This window comes from Pseudorasbora parva, chromosome 6 (assembly GCF_024679245.1).
Source record: "Pseudorasbora parva isolate DD20220531a chromosome 6, ASM2467924v1, whole genome shotgun sequence".
Taxonomy (NCBI): domain Eukaryota; kingdom Metazoa; phylum Chordata; class Actinopteri; order Cypriniformes; family Gobionidae; genus Pseudorasbora; species Pseudorasbora parva.
The window spans coordinates 22,211,949-22,233,922 of record NC_090177.1 but is presented as its reverse complement, the minus strand read 5'-3'; the positions used below and the strand labels follow the sequence as shown (position 1 = coordinate 22,233,922).

At 38.3% G+C, this 21,974-nt stretch overlaps 1 protein-coding gene across 2 annotated transcripts; it reads right to left on the bottom strand.

The window, feature by feature from the left end:
* Positions 1-3,269: 3,269 nt before the first annotated feature.
* On the bottom strand, positions 3,270-21,564 carry arhgef19 (Rho guanine nucleotide exchange factor (GEF) 19). 2 transcript variants are annotated; one of them, XM_067446228.1, is made up of 16 exons: positions 20,316-21,356; positions 9,112-9,766; positions 8,180-8,701; positions 7,904-8,036; positions 7,736-7,815; positions 7,398-7,636; positions 7,124-7,284; positions 6,885-7,037; positions 6,653-6,782; positions 6,458-6,532; positions 6,285-6,374; positions 5,807-5,970; positions 5,531-5,689; positions 5,308-5,387; positions 4,676-4,780; positions 3,270-4,564 (listed from the first exon to the last, which is right to left on the bottom strand). In XM_067446228.1, the coding sequence occupies exons 2-16, from the start codon at positions 9,743-9,745 to the stop codon at positions 4,407-4,409; spliced, it is 2,883 nt and encodes a 960-aa protein (XP_067302329.1). In that variant the 5' UTR covers positions 9,746-9,766; positions 20,316-21,356; the 3' UTR covers positions 3,270-4,406. The 2 variants fall into 2 exon arrangements, with proteins under 2 accessions (XP_067302329.1, XP_067302331.1); XM_067446230.1 differs by lacking the exon at positions 3,270-4,564 and having other exon boundaries at positions 4,723-4,855; positions 20,316-21,564.
* Between the last annotated feature and the right edge of the window lie 410 nt (positions 21,565-21,974).

Genomic DNA, 21,974 nt, shown 5'->3' with positions numbered 1-21,974 from the left:
ATGCAAATCTTATCCAATCCTAGCTGTGGGCGTTTACTTCCATGTCTCCAGTGGGCACGCCCATCAAAATCCAGGGTTCAGGAGAGGGCCTCAAAACCAGTGTAGAAAATAGCCTATTACTTATAAGTTAAGTTATGGTGTTTTTAATGGAAAGACCACACAAACGTCATTAGTTGACCACAGAGAAGTATTAAAAAAAGAACAAAAGCCAGTTCATGACAACTTTAACTTCCCGCATCCCACCGGAAGATGACATCCACGGCGAAATCATACAGATGCAAGTTTCTTTAATCCTCTGGGGTACTTCATTTATGGGTCACACTCAGGACCTTCGGGTCAAAAATTAAGAAAAAGATTTTTCAATGAAAAATATTTTTGTTTGATAATATTTTTCTTTTCTTTTTTAGTGTTTTGAGATAATTTTATGATTTATAATTAATATTTATGCAATAATTATTATTACCCATTTTTTCCCATTGAAAATAATACCAACATCATATACCAAGTACCAATAAAGTCACCAAGTTCCGGGCCATTCTGAAGAAGCTATGATTTCTAACTCTTTTTTTTTTAAACGCTTCGGGACGTTTTTGACCCGAAGTACCCCAGTTTCCTAGCCTAGAAATCTAGACGCACCCTAGCGGCAGCAAATTTAATCTGCCCGCAAGTGTCGTCTAGCAACTCTCAATACCCTTCTGAGCTGTGTTCGCCTAACTCTTGCCGGGCCAATCACATCGTGTATAGAGTTGGTGGGCTGGGCCATAATGATGACGGCCGAGTTGCGTTTGCGTGCTTCTAGTAAACACAGAAGCTGGCGGAGGTCTTTCGAATCAGCGCGACTCTGGAAGAGATTGAAGTTAAGCTTTTCTCTGAGAAAGGAACAAAGAACGGCACTGAAGTCATTCTTAAAAAGGGAAGATGTGTTCAGAGTTTTGCTGACCGGATACGGCGAAAGTTTAATCTATCAACAAGCTCTGCTTCACCTTCATTGCTCTGGTTGGTGGTAGCGCTATCCTATCGCGTGCAGAGGGAGTTTGAAAGACAACTGTTTATCCGCCCCTCGGATTGAGCCCTTCAATGGTGAGTTTCCAGACCAAACATCTTGATGTGGGTCTGGCTTGTCAGGCTACCAGTTTCCACGACCGATTTCGACATCGTTTGATTACTACTTTAATTTACCAGGTAAGCACTGCAAACTATATTAGTAGACTAAATAGTGAATGGTGGATTTGTTAACAAGACAACATGACTAATTAATATGTTGACATATTCTTTTGGTATCGATTCAAATTACACAGAAGAACATGCAAATACGTAAAAAGAATTTCTTGAAAACAAAAGATGTCGGAAGACCCAAGCCAACGTTTTGTGACTTAAGAAAACCAATGAAACATGAATAAAAAGCAGGGACATATGTAGCTAACAGATAGTATTTTTTTTTTTTTTACCAACCACTTGTCTCCATCTTCATCAAGTTAAATGGTTTATGACCGTCATATTATGATGGAAGAATTTAAAATTAGTCTAAGGTGGTTTATTAATGTTAAGCCTATGTTGTGTGTAATTGCAGATTACTGTCAGCAGAGGGCAGTGTTAAATAGACAAGAAGGGAGAGGGAAAGATGCAATCATAAGCAATAAAATGACTTCGTAACAACGCAAGCATCAACGCCTGTGCTGCTTACACGCTCTATATTTTATATATTATGTAACTTATTTTTCTTTTCTTTTAATGGAACAATATTAAATATACCTGTATGCAGCAACGAGCCTACACAGCACCTAGAGAGACACCAAGTCAAGAACAGCAGAGGTAAAACCGTCAGAATTACCTCAGGCCAGATTAGGCTACCAGGCAGCCACAATTTGTAGCAACTCTAGTCCAGACATAGCTTTGGTGTGTTGCCAAACAGGCATACTGAAATACTGCTGCCGTACTTTAAAAAGATCAATTCAAATAAAAAAATGTGCGCATGCAATATGCCAGGCTTTGGGGATATCATGCAAGTAATCTTAAAACAGCAGAGACGGTCAGCTCTAAATCATGTATCCCCAGGGGATGCATAGCAATGCAAATTATTAACTTTTATTTCAATACATTGATATATGTAGATTCAGCTATATTTCATGTTTGCCGCTGGCATTGGCGTTGTGTTTTTATTTATAAAAATGCCCCGTAATACTCAAAAATCCATTTAATAACTTTTGTGTGGTTGGTCTGAATATTATCTAGAAACATAGGGATTTGAGAATTATAAAGACTTTTTTTGAAGACCGGATAGGCCTATTGGATATTGAATTCATTAGACTAGCAGTGGGGAAAAAAAATGTTTATCAAAATTCAAGATTTAATCTAAAAGGAAGAGATTCAAATTGGTGAGGATGAGGCGGGAAATTAAAAGGACACGTTTTTTATATAATACAAAATTGACACATTTTCTTCTGCCTGATAGTCTTAACGAAAAATATGCACTTTGTGCTTGCGTCGATTAAATCTTCTAAATGCATGTTCTTGATGTTATTGTCATCAATTCTCCTGTGCTTGTTTGAGTTGAGATTTGCCTGGAAACAATCAACAACCTAAAATAAAAAAAGAACCAAGTACCAAGAACCCCTAAAAAATTTTTTTGGATGTAATCCACAATATGGAAGAAAATTACAACCAATTTATGGAAACTCAACACCTATAATAGCTCCCTATACACACTATATGTGAACAATTCTAGTCCAGTTATTCCATAAAGAATAATGTTACCATATAACAGCAATACTTCTAAAATTGAACAAAGAATGTATAACCCTAAAAACAGTCTTGACACCATCATTGAGTGCAAACTTAAGTCAATTGCTAAAGAGGCTAGACAGATGCGGAAAATTATTGTTGCAAACCCATAGCAGAAGTACAAAACATAATATAAAAGTACACCACATTATATAAAATGTATACGAAATGTTTCTCTGAGATAAATGGCTTTAATTAGAATTGCATTCCTGGGCCTCTGCAGTCCGTCTCTTATCTGTCTCTAACTGGAGCTTTTTTTCTGCAGCCTTTCACCTCTGATTTACAGCAGTTGGAAACCATTCAAGGTTCTCAGAACAGCTGTGACAAAGAAACTATTCTATTTACCTGCTATCCGGCTGCTTTATTGCCCCATGGGATATGAGGTGAGCCTGGAATGAAACTGAAGTTTATGAGACGTGCATTGTGGTAGCTGTGTGCATACGTGGCTGGGAATCCTGGTTACAGTAAGGTTAACTTTACACACAACCTAAAAGCGCAACCGTTTTTGTCTTTTATTGGTCTTAGACACTTTAAGCTAGAATATATGCATAATTTTTTATTTACAAAGTCACCTTAAAGGATTATTTTTCAAATGTTGTTTTAACATGCTCAGGAAATCTGTACTCAACAAAGAAATTGCCCCCAAAAAATCTGCGTTACCATGAAAAAAAAGACAAACAAACAAGAGAAATCACTGACATAAATAATGGTCATTTGATAGTACACTTCCTGTCATTACACCAATACTATTAAGTAAATGATCATCTACAGAAGACTAGCGGCATAAAGTAATGTTAACGTACGTTGCAACAGCAACATCATTCAAAAAGTCAAATATTTGGTTTCAATGTTGCACTTGCAAAAGAGAGCATTTAGCTTTACTATGTGGCTGTTCAGTGAATCAACTAACAACAAGACATCTCACTTTATTTAACTATCTGAGTCAATAATCTGAGTAGCAGGGCCGTAACCACCATAGACATTGACGGGGTCAAGTTCCCTCAAATAATTAGAAATAGCCAAATTGTTTGTTTGACATAATAAGAAACGTATAGCCGTTTTACATATTAGGCAGACGAAGATAAGAGTGAATGTCTAAATATTTAAATATATTATTTGCAAATAGTTTACTTCGTAACTACAATAGAATTGGAACGTTTATCGTTCTTATTTCTTTATTTCCTTAAATCCCTTATAATAATTTATTCGCTTTAAATAAACCAATAAGAACCCCCCTTCCCCAAAAACGACAACTAAAAAACAAACAAAAAATGTTTCCCCCTCCTCTCCCAATGTCTGAGACATGGTTACGGCCTTGCTAGGTAAAAGAGAGGTCCTTAAAAATCACTTGAATTAATTAAATGGCTGCTATACCACCTAAAACTAACCCATTTAAATTGGATCTTGTTATTTTGCTAAACATTTTAACAGCTGATATATTTTGTCCACCCACATGGCGACCCTGGCACAGCTATGTTTTCAGCAGCGTGCGTCTGTGGACTGTCAGAAAGTGCAGCAGCGTATGCTCAGGGTCGTCGCAAGCGGGGCGAAAGGTTGTGAAGATGCTAGGTGTTGACAAGCTTGAAATAAACTTTAAGTAAAACAATGTCCCATACTTCAAGGTCTCAGAGAGTCTCTCCCTCTAATTTTTGTGAGACACACTTGATGCGAATGTTTTCACGGAGGTTTCGCAAACGAGCACTGCGGCTTGTGATCTCCTCCACGTAAGCTTTGGGGAACCAGCCCCTCTCTCCATCCGACAGCCGAATCCCCTCTACCCATCCTGTGAATTGAAAACATTACAGTCATTTATCTATTCTGCAGTACTCCAGCTTCTCTTCTTCAAAGGGAAAAATGGAGTGTAGCCAGGGCAAGGGGAAATTATATTCCATACCATCACTTGTAATTGTTACAGCTTGAAGGATGTCTGCCTTTTCCAGCGTTAACTCGTCATGCTCCTGAGACTGGTAGCTCTTGATGCACTGGACTTGAGATAGATCTGCACAGACACATGCAGGGAAACTCATTTACTCACCCTCATGCTGTCCCACATCTATATGACTTTTTCTTTCTTCTGTGGAACACAAACAAAGATTTTTAGAAAAGTATTTTTCTAAAAATGTTCATTTGTGTTCAGTTTTTCATTGTTCCAAAATACCAAACTTTTTTGTTTAACAGAACAACCATGGCCATACAGGTTTGTAGACATGAGTACATGATGAGAGAATTTCCATTTTTGGTTGAACTATTCCTTTTAGAGTTTTATTTCAGGCACTTAGTTCACAAGTAAACAGGATATTCTTGAGCAGAACTGTATTCCACTTTGTTTTCAATGTTATGTCAGTGAAATAAATTATGACTTTATATGTCAGACAAAACAGCCCCCTTTATTATCATCATAAAGTATCTGGAAACACACTGTGGCTTAACCTAGTAAGAACCAACCGCACACAACCAGCCACATGGCATTTAGACAACGGTGTTAAATCTGAAATGCATGACAAGAGTAAGAAATAAATTACACACCATCATTCTCATTGGTCTGCACAATAGCTGCCTTTGGGTCAGAGGGAAACATGGCTGAGATCCACCTCTGTTTGCTGCTCCTACATATAAAACAAAAAGTTGTTGACTCCGTTTAATACATCCTTTGAGGACATATTTCCTGGTGTGGCTCATTTTCTAGGAACACTCAGATCTATTTGTCAGTGATAGGATTTTGGATGTTAATATTTGTGAATGTTCTCACTCTGTGGGTGACTTGAGTAGAATCTGGTGTTTTAGCTGTTGCCCCTCACATAACTGCAGGTAGAAGATGAATCCTGAGATTCCCTGAAGCTTCTGGCTTAGATCTTTTACCTTGAGGTCTTCGATCTTTGCATGTACAAACACCATGAACTTCCATGTGCTGTGACAGGAAAGAGAAAAAGCAACACATTTGCAGCAGACTAATATAATTTACTTCAAATGGTTTTGCTTGACTCAAATACTAATTTGGACATGTCTCCCATCCCATTAGACTTACTCCTTCCTCCGGGACAGCAGAAGACAGTCATTAAACAGGTGAAGGTACACAGGACGAGTGGTAAGTTTAAACTTAGACCCAGAAATACTCAAGTTCTGTGTGTCCACTTCTAGAAGTTCACCATGCTTGACCAGCCAACGAGACTGAGAGATGAGAGGGAAAATCTAAAATAATAGAAATAGAATTTTACTAAATAATTTTGCATATTTTGATCATTATTGTAAGTAAACATTTTTTTTTGATTAATTAGAAATTTTTTATTAAAATTAGAAAGAGAGGCACTTTTCCATTACTAACACTTCACTTACGAAAGGTCCACTATGGTCATGTCTTATTTTGTGATGGGCACAATGTAAGCCAGGACTGCCACTGGCCCCTCAATAAATAAATAAATAACTAAAAATTGGTGTACAACACCCCCTGCATGATATATTATACATATCTTCTTAAACCTGACAAGGAATGCTTGATGTTATACCTTTCCCTCAAAGTGAATTTTCTTGTTTAGATGAATAAGTTCTTCCATCCTCTTCATGGACTGCACACTGGAGTTACATTCCTTTATTATCTATTGCAGCAGAGCACATTTAATTTCATTAATTTTAAAACATTGTTTGTGACAATTTTACTTTCCTATCATACCTCCCTCACCTTTTTGAGCTCATTAAGTGCTTTGGTAGCAGTGTCCTCATCTCGTGATCCAGGCGTTGTTCTCTTTAGGATATTCTATAATGTGCACACAGTTCATAACCACAAGACAATTTTATTGATGCATTTTGTAAGCCTTGTGCTAAAGCTTGATGATAGTTTTCAACTTATAAGATAATGTTTGAAAAGATGGAATACCTCCACTAGCATTTTGAGTCGCGTGATCCTTTGAAAAGGAAGAATTAGGAATGACGTAAGAGGCAGCCTCTGGCATATTGGGTCCTCTTCCAGGCGGGCAAGGATTCCAGGGAAACGGGGATTCTCTTGCCTAAGAAAACACCACAAAGGAAATGTATGAGCCTTTTAAACAGGACAATAATTGCAACATGCACATTGTTATGCTAGTATTTTACAGTATGAGAGGGTTTACAGTAGTCGCTGATAGGTCTGTTCTTGATAGGCTTGATTGGTGACATAAGGCAGATAAACCCTCCGCAGTGCAGGACAGTGGTCAAGGACAATGTCACACACGTCAAAACGCAAAATGTCCCCTTCTAACCTATGCTCCAGATCTTGAAGAAACCTATGGACATAAGGAGAATTGAAAGAGACATCTCAGCAGAAGGCTCACTTTTTCAAAAATGTTAGTTACTCTTCATATTTATTCACCTCTCACTGACTTCTTTCACATCAGGCAGTTTGGAGAAGAGCCACTGCCTCTCCTGCATCCCAAGACACTCACACAGCTCAGGAGACGTCATAAAATGGTCAACTGCAATAGACAAGCTGCGTATATATGAGGCTTCTGATGTCACCAACTCAAACTTGGCCTGAAATAGAAAACAAGTTAAGATAGAATGAATTGTTTCTTTTTCAGCAAAATGTGCTGGCTGATTAAAGAAAACACACAAAAAAAAAACAGACTTTCTATATGTGGAGTCACCTCCTGCAGTTTGCGCTCTTCATTGCTGAAGTTGTCAAGTTGTCCACTGGACCGAACATCAGGAATGTCCTGCCAAAGAGAAAAGGCGGAGCCTCGTGACGAGCGGAATGAGCTGGATGGGGAGAGGTTGCCTGGGGACACAGAGTCCCCTCTTTCTTCATCAGTTCCTGGCTCTACCCCCTGCTGCCTCTGAATTTCTCTGTTGATAGCAACATCACTGTATTCCTGATACAAAATCACTGAGAGAGAGGAAAAGAAAAATAATATAATAATAATAAACTTATACACGCACACAGATATATATATATCAAATTCCAGATTTTTTTTATTGGGCTTACAGTTCGGCAAAAATCGCGATAGACGTTTAGAGCTACTGGGAGGACTGCCTCCATCCTCATCAATGGAAATCTTTCTCATACTGTGAAAAAACAAAATATGTTAAAACAGAATTTGTTATATTCTACATACTACATTCTCTGTTGGTACTAGCTGAGTTTTAGAGCCACCTTTGCTTTGTACTCCTCCTGTGCAGTGGCAGATTACAGTCAGCAGAGTGCAGTGGTGGTGCAGACCCTACTGGACTATGTGGTGCGCTGTCACTTGATCCCCCTGAGAAGCACCGTCTGGAGTTGGGTTTGTCTACAAACAGACAAGGGAGGGAGAAGGTATTCAAAAGGGATAGAGCTGAAAATATAGCACTGAAGTATCATAATGACATCACAGCACAAGACTTTCACAATAAAGTCTTTTATTAAGCTAATCAGTACTGATGAGTCACTTACAGTCTGAGCTGAGGTTTCCAGAAAGGTGGCGATCCCGGGAGGCCACACGAGCAGAGAGAGACTTTCCCAGCTTAAGGGTAAAAGAGTTTTTCCTCTGAGAGAGTTGCAGGCGGGAGATGAGCTCAGAGGCAGAGAAGCGCCGGCGCTCGTTGTCTGCGGAGCGAGAACGGGACAGAGGCAGTGAGGTCCCACTGTTGAGGGCAGAGTCTTCCAGGGCTCTGCAGTCTTCTAGGCCCAACCTCTGCTTCCCCCCATCCTTTACATCCCCTTCTGATCTGGCACCCTCCTGAGGGATATCTAAGAATGTTTTTTGAGAGGTCGGTATGACAAGAGAGATGTCCTCATCTACCCCTGGGAGAGGGCTGTAACTTTGGGATGTGGGGATAGTAGAGCCCACCATGCCAAGCCCTCCTTCTACAAACGATTCAAAGGATGTTGGGAGTAGGTAATCACACTCCACACCTGGGCTGCTGAGAGACTCATCACTCAGAGTGTCTGGAGAGTACACCCTCATCCTACGCCCTATTAGCAACAAAGAACATTAAGTGAGAAAAGGTACTATACACGTGTTACATTCACCTGTACTTTTAACAGATACAATCACTTTAACACAGTAGTTCCAAACCTTGTTAAGATTTTGGTCATCTCCTTAAACAAACACTAACTTATTTAACCCCTGCCAGAGACTCATCCAAAATGTGTAGTTTTGAGGAGCCTTCAGGAATAGGCTTGTGAACCCCTGCTGAAGGGTATTAAAACATCTGACAGAATCTTAGTATGCTTTTAAGGAATGACTTTCCTTAAAAGCATCATCTATCCGAAAGTCACATAGTTTGAAGAGTGGTGAAAAATGGTGCACTGACAAACTATTTGTTGTTTAAAACAGGAATGTAGGACCAATGTGTCAGGACTTTAAGGAGAGTGGCACTTACTTATGGATTTCTCTTTTATGGAGCCCAAAGATGTTCGTCTTTGAGGCCGAAATGGGTCTGGACTCTGGAACTCTAAGGGGGAAGAGGGGGAGCTCAGCTGCTGAGATTCCAAAGAGTTCCTGTCCCCAGGTGCTTGTGTAGGGGACAGAGGCAGAAACAAGTCTCGAGGTCTGAGACCCTTAACTCCTAATTCAGGGTTTTCATAAACGGTCTCAGGTAAGCCAGTAATGGGTGTCCACATCTGATCCTGGACCACTTCCACATTATTGCTCTCCTGGGTCAAATAACTGTCCAGTGTTGTGTCTGTACTCCCATTCTTGGCAAAGTCAGATGTATTGCTTCCATTGCATCTGACAGGCTTGGAACAACAAGAGGAACTACTGTTTTCCAGAGTACATGATTGGAAACCATTAACACTTGGCTGCTGAAGGTCAATGAAAGCCAATGTCTCTTGCTGACACACAGCAATGTGTTGATGCTGTCGCAGGAGAGGCCTACCATCCCGAGAGTCACTCAGAGCCTGGGCCTCCACTGAGCCTGGGACCCACATGTCAGAGCTCTCGCCTCTGCAATGGAACGCTTGGAGGTGAGGCTGGAAATCAAGAAGAGGAGAAAATCCATAGCCAGGGAGCATGGCTCAGGAGGGACATGGGTACTGCAAAGCAATTGGGAAAAAAAACAGACAAAAAGAATGTAAGGTATTGTAACTCATGTAGCCACATAACCATTGTCCTGACAGATACTGCATTTCCAAGTTCGAGCACAAAGGAATAGATCCCTTTGGCCAATGTTTTTGTTGTGCCAGCACCGATTTATGCACAGTAAAGCTTGGCTCATCTCTGCAGTTCTTAGTGGATTTGTTAATCCACTGGGTAAAGTTGAGTCTCACTGAACAGTCTACTCTTTCCCCCGACGCAGACTTGGCTCAGACGCATCTTCCTGTTTTAATTAAAGAGCACAGCACGAAGCCCTCAACGCCTATACTTATCTACATCATTTACAGCTGGATCCCTTACTCGAAACTGCTTCTGTAGTGCAGCTTCTGCATGAAGATGTCAATTCAGTCACATGAGGACACTCCGATTTCTCCAACTATGATAATGGGAAAGTGTCTAGTCTTGCTAGAAGTGTATGCCTGAGATGGAATGCTTCACAAAGAATAACCTAACTGAGAATGTCATCTTGGAAGTGTTTTTTTTTTCATGCATATTTCCCATGTTTCCAAACAGCTTTCTATTTACCTACACATATCTGGGTCATGGGAGAAGAAATGCTTATTAGTATTCAGTGTCTTGCCCTGAGGGACAGGCAAGCCTAAGATAGCTTGAGCTATGACATTTCCTGGGCTATTAAAGCAATGAAGCCTCAGCAAACTGTCAGTGCTGATGACCCACATCTGCCTTAATCACTGACCCGTGAAATAAAAAGGGATGTTTTCTAAACTTGGAGATGAAATCCACCCATCTATGCTAGGTGGATTGCCCCTAGGTGTCTTAAACTCTACCTTGCAGGCAATTTAGGATTCTGTATGTCATGAACCAGAAAATAAAATGTAAGGTTTATTATAACAGTAGTCTATTAAAATCTTTACACATTTTCTGAGTGGAAACAAAGTTTTATAGTCTTCCCATCTCAGTTTCTTTTTGAAAGTTGAATGTACACGGCTAAATCCAACTGCACAATTTAACATGATCCACAAGCAAACATACTCTCACACACAGACCACAAAACCAGTCATAAGGCACACTGGTATATTTGTGGCAATATGGGTCAAAATTAAAGATTTTTCTTTAATGCCACAAATCATTAGGATATTAAGTAAAGATGATGTTCCATGAAGATATTTTGTACATTTTCTACTGTAAATATATTTTGAAACATTATTATTTGTAATATATGCATTGCTAAGGACTTCATCTGGACAACTTTAAAGGCAATTTCCTCTGTATTTAGATTTTTTTTTGCACCCTCAGATTACAGATTTTTAAATAGTTGTATCTTGAGCAAATATTGTCCTATCTTACCATACATCAATGGAAAGCTTTCAGATGATGTATAAATCAATAAACTGACCATTATGACTAGTTTTGTGGTCCAGGGTCACATATATGAAAGGCCCACTTAACACAAAATCTGACCCTGCCCTGATAATAATTTTAAAAAGAAAAACTATATGTACAACAACAAACACATTGCACAACTATACCTAAAAACACACTGCACAAATGGTTACCTGTTCCCTATATACTCACAAAGGTCCCTTTATTTCTCCAGATGGGGAATGCTGTTAGTTGCACAGCAGATGTGAGATTTAAGGAATGAATCTGGATTCTTTACATTCACACACAGAAATAAAAGTAAACTGGCATTCTCAGTTTGTCTTCATAATCTATAGTCAACATATAATAACCTTCTCGTCCTCTTAAATTACTTATCTTTTCTCCTTATGTAACGACTGTGTGTGCTATTGGATAATGAAGCAATTGCTGAATAGCTATGTTTCAGGCAATGTTTTAGCAAACTTGTATATCCTGTCATTTGAAAATACGTTAAATTCTGGAAGAAAAACTTAGGAGCTGTTGTAAAATATAATTGTTTAATACTTCACTGTGCTACACAAATTACACGTGCTGTACAAATAGATCCATTCATTGTGCTATTACTACATACAACATAAAACTAATTAAATAATACACTACATTACAGTTCCTTATAATATATATTCTATACATTCAATTTGGTGTCTTACCCATTTTTAAATGCTCAGTAAAATTCACCATGTAATTTCCCATGTCCTCAACCTTATGTTTTGGTCTTTGTTGTATACATTCTCCCTATAATTTTGTAGTCTTTCTGTAAGTCAGGGCGTCAACAAAGTCAATGAATTGAAAACTGCCATCTTCTTTATTGTAGTGATTATTAAAGAAACCAATGCTACAAAAGCCCATATGACTTTTTAACACATTTTACACACATTTTAATTCACATTGAAGACACTAAACAACAAAAATGTTCCATATTATTTTGTAAAATATTTTGCTTGTTTGAGCAGGGGTCTAACAGTGTGGTGTGATAGGCTTCTGTTTGTATGTTATATTGCTCTGAAGCAGGCTGACACTGCTGGTCTAATTGGCCTACATCTGCCTTTCACACTTAAACACCTCTACTCGTTTTCAGCTGCTGCAACTTGATGACAAGATGCAGGTGGTAAAAAAAATAAAAGACAGTTGAATGTAAAAAATATTCTGTCATTATTTACTCACCCTTGTTGTTCATTGACTTTCCTGAATGCTTTGATGGTGAACTTCGGTTGAATGGAAAATAATTGTTTAAAGATTATTCAGAAAGTTTCCTTTTATGTTCCATGCATGGGCAAATAACAGCACACTATGGAAGCTTGTTTCTGCTACAGAATTTAAATTTAAAAGATAAATGAAAAGAAAAAAAAGAGTTTTCATTTTGAAATTCTGACTTTTTTTCTCAGAGCTGTGTTATATACTCGCAATTACTCGATAAAAGTCAGAATTGCACGATACAAAGTCTGAATTGTGTGATATAAAGTCAGAATTGTGCGATACAAAGTCAGAATTGTGCGATATAAAGTCAGAATTGTGCGATATAAAGTCAGAATTGTGAGACAAAGTCAGAAAAGTGCGATATAAAGTCAGAATTGTGAGACATAAAGTCAGAAAAGTGCGATATAAAGTCAGAATTGTGAGATATAAAGTCAGAATTGTGCGATATAAAGTCAGAATTGTGAGATATAAAGTCAGAATTGTGCGATATAAAGTCAGAATTGTGCGATATAAAGTCAGAATTGTGCGATATAAAGTCAGAATTGTGAGATATAAAGTCAGAATTGTGAGATATAAAGTCAGAATTGTGCGATATAAAGTCAGAATTGTGAGATATAAAGTCAGAATTGTGAGATATAAAGTCAGAATTGTGAGATATAAAGTCAGAATTGTGCGATATAAAGTCAGAATTGCGCGATATAAAGTCAGAATTGCGTGTTATAGAGTTAGAAATCATTTTTTTTATTCTGTGGCAGAAACAAGCTTCCAGAGCACGCAGATTTGGTACAACATGAGTGTGAGTAAATAATGGCAGAATAAAAATTTTCAAGTCAACTTTTTCTTTAATAGTTTCCTTGCGTGAATGGGGCATTAAACTCAATTAGTATGATATGCTTTAATTGTATACATTTAATACCTTACACTTAAAACTAGAAACAGAGTGTTCTAAAAAATAGGTCGACAGTCTAAGACAGTTTAATGTGTTCACTTTTCTTTATATACAGCGGATGACATTATAATAGACACCTAATGTGTTAAAAGTATTGTTACTAATAACAAAATATGCAAATTTGACAAAAGAACAAAACTTTACATAGTAGCATTTAAATTCTGGTGGGGTGAGTGAGGACATCTGGAGGTGAAAAACACTTCTTTGTTTGTGTTTGGTGTGGGGCCTGATCCCTCAACGTGCCTAAGGCCTTCCTCAACCTACTCAATCAAGACAGACAGTGAAATCCTTTTCACATTAACAAAGCATTGACATTGCCCTCAACACAACAGAGAGAGGGTATAGAGAGAAGCCCATAAGTGTAACAATACCTGGTTTAAGGTATTAGTCTAGCAAGCCGAGCTTCTTCAGACCACCTTGAACCCCAGGGTCTCATCTTAAAGAAACTACATCTTAAGGGCATCTGTGCACTTATCTTCTTTCAACATTAACACCTCCCATATTGGACACACCTTGTCATATACAGCAGTAACGCCAGTGTGGAAACAAAGCACTATTATTACATGTTGCAGTGCAGTAGAGAGTGAAGTTGATTTGAACTTTTATGCATTAAATAAATGAAATACAGTGCCCTGAATACAGCATCTGTAGGCTATGTAAGCAGGAACCACATTGCTTCACACTAACCTAACTTATAAACACAGACTTGTTTAGTCTTTCGCTTAAAATATTAGTGCTTTTAAAGTTAAACTGCATACATTTGCACTGTGCATTGCCTTAATAAGCATTATACAATATAGCAGTAGGAATTTTCTGATCTTCAGACTAAAAAGTATCAGCAAAACACTATTCAGCAGTTTCTAAAGAAAAAAAATCTTTAAGAAAATCAAAGCAAAATTGACCCAAATTATTTTAATAAAGCATGATCCTTATGAACAGTTCCTCCATGCGTGTTATTTTAAAGACAAAAATTGTTTCTTCACTATTTTTAATCAAAACATAACTTACTCTTCTTCTGAAATGATTCTGATTGTCCTTCTACGTCGCTTACTGGATAATGTTAAACAATAGCCAAATAGCTTTAGCCAACGTTTTAGCCAACTCGCATTCGTTCTGTCTCAATTCTAGTGTGTCCAAATCCCAATGGGTTAAAATCAAGCCCAGCCCTACATTTTTCACTTGGAAATACATCAGGTTATGAAAGTTAAATGTGTTGCGAATGTCTCTTTGTCACAGTAGGCTATCATGATTTACTACTGTATTTGCATGACCGCGCTCAAGGAGTCCTGCTGATGGTTTGCCAGATTTATACAGCTCAATCAGTTCTTTAATGTGCCGCTAAATTTGTGTCATGTTGCAAGGATGACCTACTTTCACCGTTCCATTCACGTCACACTCATTCACACTCAACTTCCTGTTTTCTTTCACTTGCTGCTCTGGAGGTGAACTGAGCCAGGCAAATGCTCCCCCCTCCCTCTGCTTTATTATATGGACAGGTAAAGACTAGTCACTTTAAGCAGCTTGTTTTGAAATGTGATCGGTCCACTGTTTACACCTTGAGACTGAAATCAAGGTTTGGGACATTTTAACATGCAGACAATCATGCAAATGTGGCGCAGTTTAAATGCTTTACAGTTTTTGTTAACATCCAAAATCATACTTAATGCGTTGATATTTTAACAAATAAATGATTTTTTTTTTCCTGTGAAATTACCACATAATACCTAAAGTGCTGATATCCCTCAAGATTTTCTCCGAGAGACTGTATTCAGGTCAATCCATTTAATCAAATAAAAGCACAAATGATTTGATTCACATTAAGTGCAAGCCAACTGAGCGCCTGAAAAAGCCTGCGGGCTGCGTAACTAAACAGGTGTGCGTAGAGCGGAGCCAAGGAAAGGCCTTTTACACATACCTGTAGGGCTTGGCTTTTTGGGGATCATTTTTCAAGACAAACACAAACATGTGCACCACACAGAAAAAACAAAACTCCTTAAAGACTGACACATTTGTGCAAATGTACACAAAAAATATGTCAGGATATCCATGCCTCCTGTCATTAAGAATTTAATAGCCCGTTAAAGGTCTTGCATTTTTAAACCATACTAAAAGTTCCTTCCTTCTGAAGGCAAATAAAAAGTGCTAGTGCCTTCCAACACATCAACAATCATACTAACCAGTTTCTTTAATAGTAAAAGTCTTGAAATCCAAGGACTCTTTGTAAAGGCAAAATGAGGACACAATAAAAATGGTTAACCATTAAGCCTTTTGTGAGCCGAAGAAAAGCAAGTTCATTATCATGGCCGACCCCCACTCCCAATAAAGATCTGACACTTTCCACATTCCCCAAATAACTGCGCTTCTGTCATTCCACTTAAATTGCCCAGTAAGCTGTACCCGAGAACAAACAAAGAGTCTCGTCTGTCTGAGCTCACGCAACAAGAACAGGCCTTATTTGTGTGGCTGCATCCTATCTGCGCTGACCATTGGGGGAGGCACTAATAGCGTGCAGTCACACAAACAAGGTCTGTTCTTATTGCTCCCCAAACCTCTTCCTTCACCATCTGTTCATTCTGCAGGTGAGCTCTGCTGTTTTTTCAGCCCTTACAGGCCCTTTAAGGCCAGTAAGACTAACAGAGTTGAGTGAAGGGGCTTTAGATACCCGTTCCACCCCGAATGGCCTTGTTGACCTGAATTCGACAAGCTAAATGAGGGTAAGTGAGAAGGGAACGTTTTAGCATGCGGAGAGAAGGGACGGAGTATTACAGGGTGTGGCATGGCGTCATTATTCCTCAGACGGCAGCTCTAGTACATGTAGGTACAGATACAGAATCAGCCTGTTGCCTCCAACTGACAGGTGATGGGGCAGGTGCTCCATATGCAGGGCGAACGATGGAAGGGAGAGGAGTTACAGTTCACTTTTTTGGGACCAATGAAATGTTAATCAGTCTCAGCAATGGCACACATTACACTAAAGTCAAACGATGCAAATTTCTGATCACAAAAAGTACAGTGGTTTTACAATGGTTATTGTAAACCATGGTACTGGACGATTAGCATAAATATGACATGGCAAGGTCAATTATGTAAAAGAGAAAAAAATTCTCTAAACATGTCATGAAAGTAATATACCATTAAGTAAAATAGTTTTCCTGTGAATACAAGTGTACATCAACATTATATCAATCATTGTTATAACTACTGTATGTATAAATATTATTAGTTTTTTTTAAATAATAATAATAATAATAATAATAATAATAGATTTTATTTATAACACACTTTTCATTCTGAAGAATCTCAAAGTGCTACAATGGAAAAGGGAAACATAATAAAAATGAATAATGAATAAAAAAGTTAAAAAATTAAAACAACCAACACACAAAAAAAAAAAAAATGGTTTGACACCACATGACTTTAACGTTGAGCATTTTTTTAAAAATAATAATAATAATAATTTATTAATAACAATTATTTTAATTATAATCTTTTAACAAACATATTAAAGAATTTAAATATATATATATATATATATATATATATATATATATATATATATATATAACATTATTTAAAAAAATAGAATTTATGAATACAATTATAAGAAATACTTATAAAAGATTATACCACTTAGAAAGATTATAACTACCTAGTAAAAAAGTTGTCAGAAATGTCGTTCTTTTAATAACATTTTTTTTTTCTTCAATATGATCCCCGGACAGTTGTATCACCCTGATGTTCTTTTCCTTTACACCCTAAAAATATCAAAAGGAATTTTGAACAGAAATGACAAAAAAAAAGTGTGTTCAAATGATTATATGTATAAATATCTATCTTAAAGTATTTTTGGATCAATTAATTGATCTGAAATAAAGAAAAATGTAATTTCATATCTTGTCATCGACCCTAAAGTTTTCTTGGTACACATGCCAGTTCAGTTGTATTGTTACCAAACAGCCATTTATTGCTCCCTCTAATCTGTTCTTATCTCTACCAGCATACAAGAGCAATCCAGACCTGCTGGGAACTATGAGAATGCATTGAGTCATTCAAACACACACAGACTGGCACGGCTGAGTTGGAGGAGCAGCAAGCCGCAGGTTACGATAGACATTCCAAGGGTCTGGCCGCCCCCACTGTCTCTCTGATGTTCATATCTGCCAACATGTTGACTAAAGCAAAGCACCATCATACCACACCCTGTGGGATCCATCCGTGCTCTAACATACATCCTAAAAGCTAACAAAGTTCACTGTCTTCATAGGTCTCAATAGATGCCAGTGGAGAATAGGGAAGAGTTTTACAGACAATTCATGGTACATGGTCCGTCCAGTCCCGGCGCATGAAAATCACTATCTCACTCCATTCAAGAAAGACACATATTTGTGCGAGATAATCACTCTCAATACAAAAAGGATATCTCTTGCACATCCAATGATATGATGCAGAAAATGCAGACAATGGTTTCTGAGGCTACACCGGATGCGGATGAATAAGGCAGGGAGATTTTATTGTGACATGATACTTTTTTGTTTACCCCACATCCTCAAGTTGGCATTCCCTCATGATCCATCTTAAAAGGATCTCAGTTTCCAGGCAAATGACCTAAAATCAGAAATTATAAAACCAGCTGCAAGGTTTCTGCTGTTCAATCATTTGTCTGGGCAGCCGGGATCATTTCTATTCCCGCACAAGAGGAGAACATAAAGCCTTCCATCAGACAGGTGCTAGGTCATAAAGAGGACGTCGCACCCTCCCGTTCAGAAAGAAAAGAAAACACTCTCCAAAACACATGCTTCACACATGGCATAAAACAATCAGTTTTTAAGAAAACAGACAAAATATTAGATATGTTGCCTTGACAATAAATATAAGTTAATTGTTTAAAGTTTAATCAAATAGGTTTATATTAGTAAACTATACTACTATAATAGTATAAATAATACCAATATAAAACTATATATTTTTGATATTCAAAAGAATGAACTACAAATAAACTAATACAATAACAGAAATATAATAAAATATCAAACCCTATTAAACTTCCGTCTCATCTAGGCCTGGTTTCACAGAAAGAGTTAGGCCTTGAGACAAATCTTGAGACAAAACAATGGCAGTGACTTCATTTAAGATCTGTCAGATCAAGTTGCTTTCAGGTAAAACAGCTCAAACATGCACTTTGGCCCGGGACTAGCTTAAGCCTTGCCTGTGAATCCGGGGGTTAGAGTTTCAAAAGAGATCTCATCAATGCTCAGATTTGCCAAGAAAGTGTGCAAATTAAAGCCAGAGATTCCATGAACTCAAACAGTTCTTATCAAACTCTTCCCAGAGAGAATTATCTGGACTTTGCTACCCATTAATATGTTATAGCTTATTAGCTTTGTGCTCTTTTACTGCACTTCAACAATGATCTCATTTGTGTCCGATCTTTTTATTCTCCTAAGTAATCAACCTAGAACAAAGTTTATCCTTAAATGATACATAACCATGAACATGGAGTTTTATGAGCTCTGAAAGAGCAACACATATTTCCTTTTTCCTACGTCAATCAATACGTTTTTTTATTTGTGCAAAACCAATTTACACTAGCAAAAATCCACTGCCAAGACAGAAAGACAGATTTGCAGTGTGAGGAAAAACTGACCAACACAAAAAACTCCCAGGTTTCTCCCTAAAATTTCTATATTGCTTCACACAGTAAAACAACACCCTGACATTGATGACTGTACTGCCATCTATCCATGTGCAGTTCTTTTACAGCGTGTTCCAGGCATGCACTCACCTGCCCCTCACATCAACAGAAGCTCACGCATGCAAACACTTACCATCTCTGCTCCCTGCAGCAGTAGAATATTCTGGGCTCATATCCTGCTCAATCTAACGAACTATTATGCATGCAACATTAAGTAGCTTGCAAGCGATCATTAGCACAGGCATATTTGCATCTGACTGTGTCTGTTAGAGGGGCTGGAGGGCAGTGTTGCTGTCTGCTCTACCAGGATTTTATAAACTGGACCATATCCCAGGCGTATCATGAGATTTGTCTATGCAGGTGATGAGTGTCAGCAGTGCAAATCAAAACATTATACTACATGCATGAGCATCTGTTCAAGCAAGGAAAAATGGTCTGGCAGTACAGTGCAAAACCCAGCGGGATAGATATACATGACCTAAGTTTAAGTGACCTTCAACATTCACCATGGCACCAAGCAAACAGGAAGCAGTTTTTTGTAGTTGGCAGCAACAGATTACAATGTCGGAAAATGACAGTAGGCTCAGCCACTTCTTTAAACAGCTAACAACCAAAGAAAATCAAAAGTCTGAGACCACTCATGTGTGAAAATTATTCTTTATGCTCCCTCCCAACCATTCTTTCACAATTTGAGCCTGATGAATCTTGACAGTGTCATCCTGGAATATGGCCAAAATGTGCCTTCCTACATAGTTGGTTAAAAAATTAAATTCCATTAATTAAGGTTAGAAGAACTCTTGCCTAATATATAACGTGCTAGAAACAATAATCAATGCACTAATGAGCCAATTTGCCTATTTAAATATTATTAAATAATTTATGAATAGCAACTGGGAACTGAAAATTAAAAGTAAAACCTAATGGTAATGTTCTCCAGCATGATTTGAGATGATCTTGAGCTTCAATGGAAGCAAGGACATCTGACCATCTGGACAAAGTTCAATGATCACATTTATCTGATTAGTGGTGTTGAAATCTGAAATAGTCATTGGATACATTGTTTCTCTACAAACTTTTAATTTATTTCCTGGATCAAAATTAGATCCCGAATCCCATATTTTCTGTGAGCTCTCAGACTGTTGGTCCACTGCATATATAAATCCTCTACATAAACACAAAGTCCACCGTCTATCCTCAGAACAATGCGGTGATATCATCTAAACTGCAACAGATCTCCACAGATTTTGATTTTAGAGAAAGCCAGTACCTCATTTGTATCAGTGGACTGTGGGCTGGATGGGGTCCAACTCCAGTGTGCAAATCCAAGTCATCCAGGATTGTGGCTGAGGTGTTATAGTGTCCATTCCTTGTGTTCCTCTCGGCTACTTTGTTTCCCCTCAGCTGCTCTCTAATTCAGTCAGCATGCTGTGGCTTGAGCCCAGATGTTCTCTTCGATCCACTTCAGACACAAAAATACAGAGAACAGGAGACAAATAAAACCCTACTAACTGTTCTAGCTACTTAAAAATGCAGATTTTTCCTTCAAATTGTTCCATTTTCCTCATAATTCCCCTTCTCTCCAGCAACAAATGCAGAAAGACATTTGTCCTCCTCTCTCGCGCTGCCTCTGGCTCCCTCTTCCACTTATTTATGGTTTTATTTCTAACACCTGCCAGCAGAGGAAAAGGAGAGAGGCGCAAGCTGTCGTCTGGTTCAGAGTCCTTCCTGCCAAGGAGGGAGAAAGAGCATGAGTGTGTGTGTGTGTGTGTCTGGATTCCTGTGTGTCAACAGCAGTACTTTGCAAGTGGATAGCAGGCGGTCGGTTAGGAGGGTTAGTTTGGTGGGGGCGTGAGATAGAGGGTGGGAAGAAGACTGTATACGAATATCCCTTCGTTCATGCGAGTGTGTGCATGTGTGTGTGTATAATTAGGTAAGTATCAGTTTGAAGATAGCAAGTAGCTGAGAGGGCATGCCGAAACTCACTCAGATATGCTCTTTAAATATTCTTCCTTTCACACACCTCATTTATTCGCTTATGAAAAACTGAAAGAGACGTTTATCAAGTAAGCACGTGTGAAGTCAAGAAGATTGAAAATCATTGAACTCTTTGTTAAACAAAACCTATTTATGCTAATCTCCAGCTAATTATTGATGTTTTTGCACTGAGAAATTAGGCTCTCCAGTGGAAAAAGCACATTAAATCGTGACGTTTGCAACAGGGTTGCCCTTGCAGGTGATCAAGAACAAGGAGTTATTACATAGTTATTAATAAGCAAAAGGGCTGCTGTCCACGTTGCATACTTCAGCACCTTGACATGTACCAACCAACCCCGCCTGCAGGCTGAACAGCATAGGAACGCACAGCAATCATAACAATCAAAAAATGAAGGAGAGAGGAGTCTTAATAGCCAGGGGCAATGGAGATTCTTTTTCGTTTTTTGAGTGGGTGGGGTAAGAGACAAATCATTATTAGAACACCTGTCTGCTCCTCACTTTAATATATCAAAGTTGCTTGATCCATCCATTCCACAAGGGGGGGGGGGGGGGGGTAATGTAGATGCATTTTTGGTTTCAAAGGGGCAGGTTGTTCGCACAAAGCTGGCCTCGATGGTTTGATGAAATTAAATGGAATGTGAGAACCAGAGATCTGCAGAAAGTAGAGCTGAAAAGTGGGGCAGAAGCTGCCTACATGGACGTGTTAACCAAAGATTAAGGATCTGATGCGTTTGCCAGCTGGCATCGATTCTCAGCTCTGGAACACAGAACTTCAATGGCTTAGCATTAGTGTTGTCTTATTCACCTTTCTAACTTGTTCAAGCATATCATTTTTGTTCTTGTTCACGCTAACCATTTTTGTACAATTAGGCATTGTTCGACACGACAGGCGTAACTAGGAATTTGAAGCGGTAGTTTGGCCAAAAATGAT

Excerpts from the sequence above, each read along its gene's own strand:
- arhgef19 (XM_067446228.1), bottom strand. The coding sequence starts at position 9,745 with ATGCTCCCTGGCTATGGATTTTCTCCTCTTCTTGATTTCCAGCCTCAC. Across the intron at positions 6,783-6,884 it reads CAGACCTATCAGCGACTACT|GCAAGAGAATCCCCGTTTCC; the intron begins GTAAACCCTCTC and ends GTGTTTTCTTAG. Across the intron at positions 5,690-5,806 it reads CTGCTGTCCCGGAGGAAGGA|CACATGGAAGTTCATGGTGT; the intron begins GTAAGTCTAATG and ends TTCCTGTCACAG.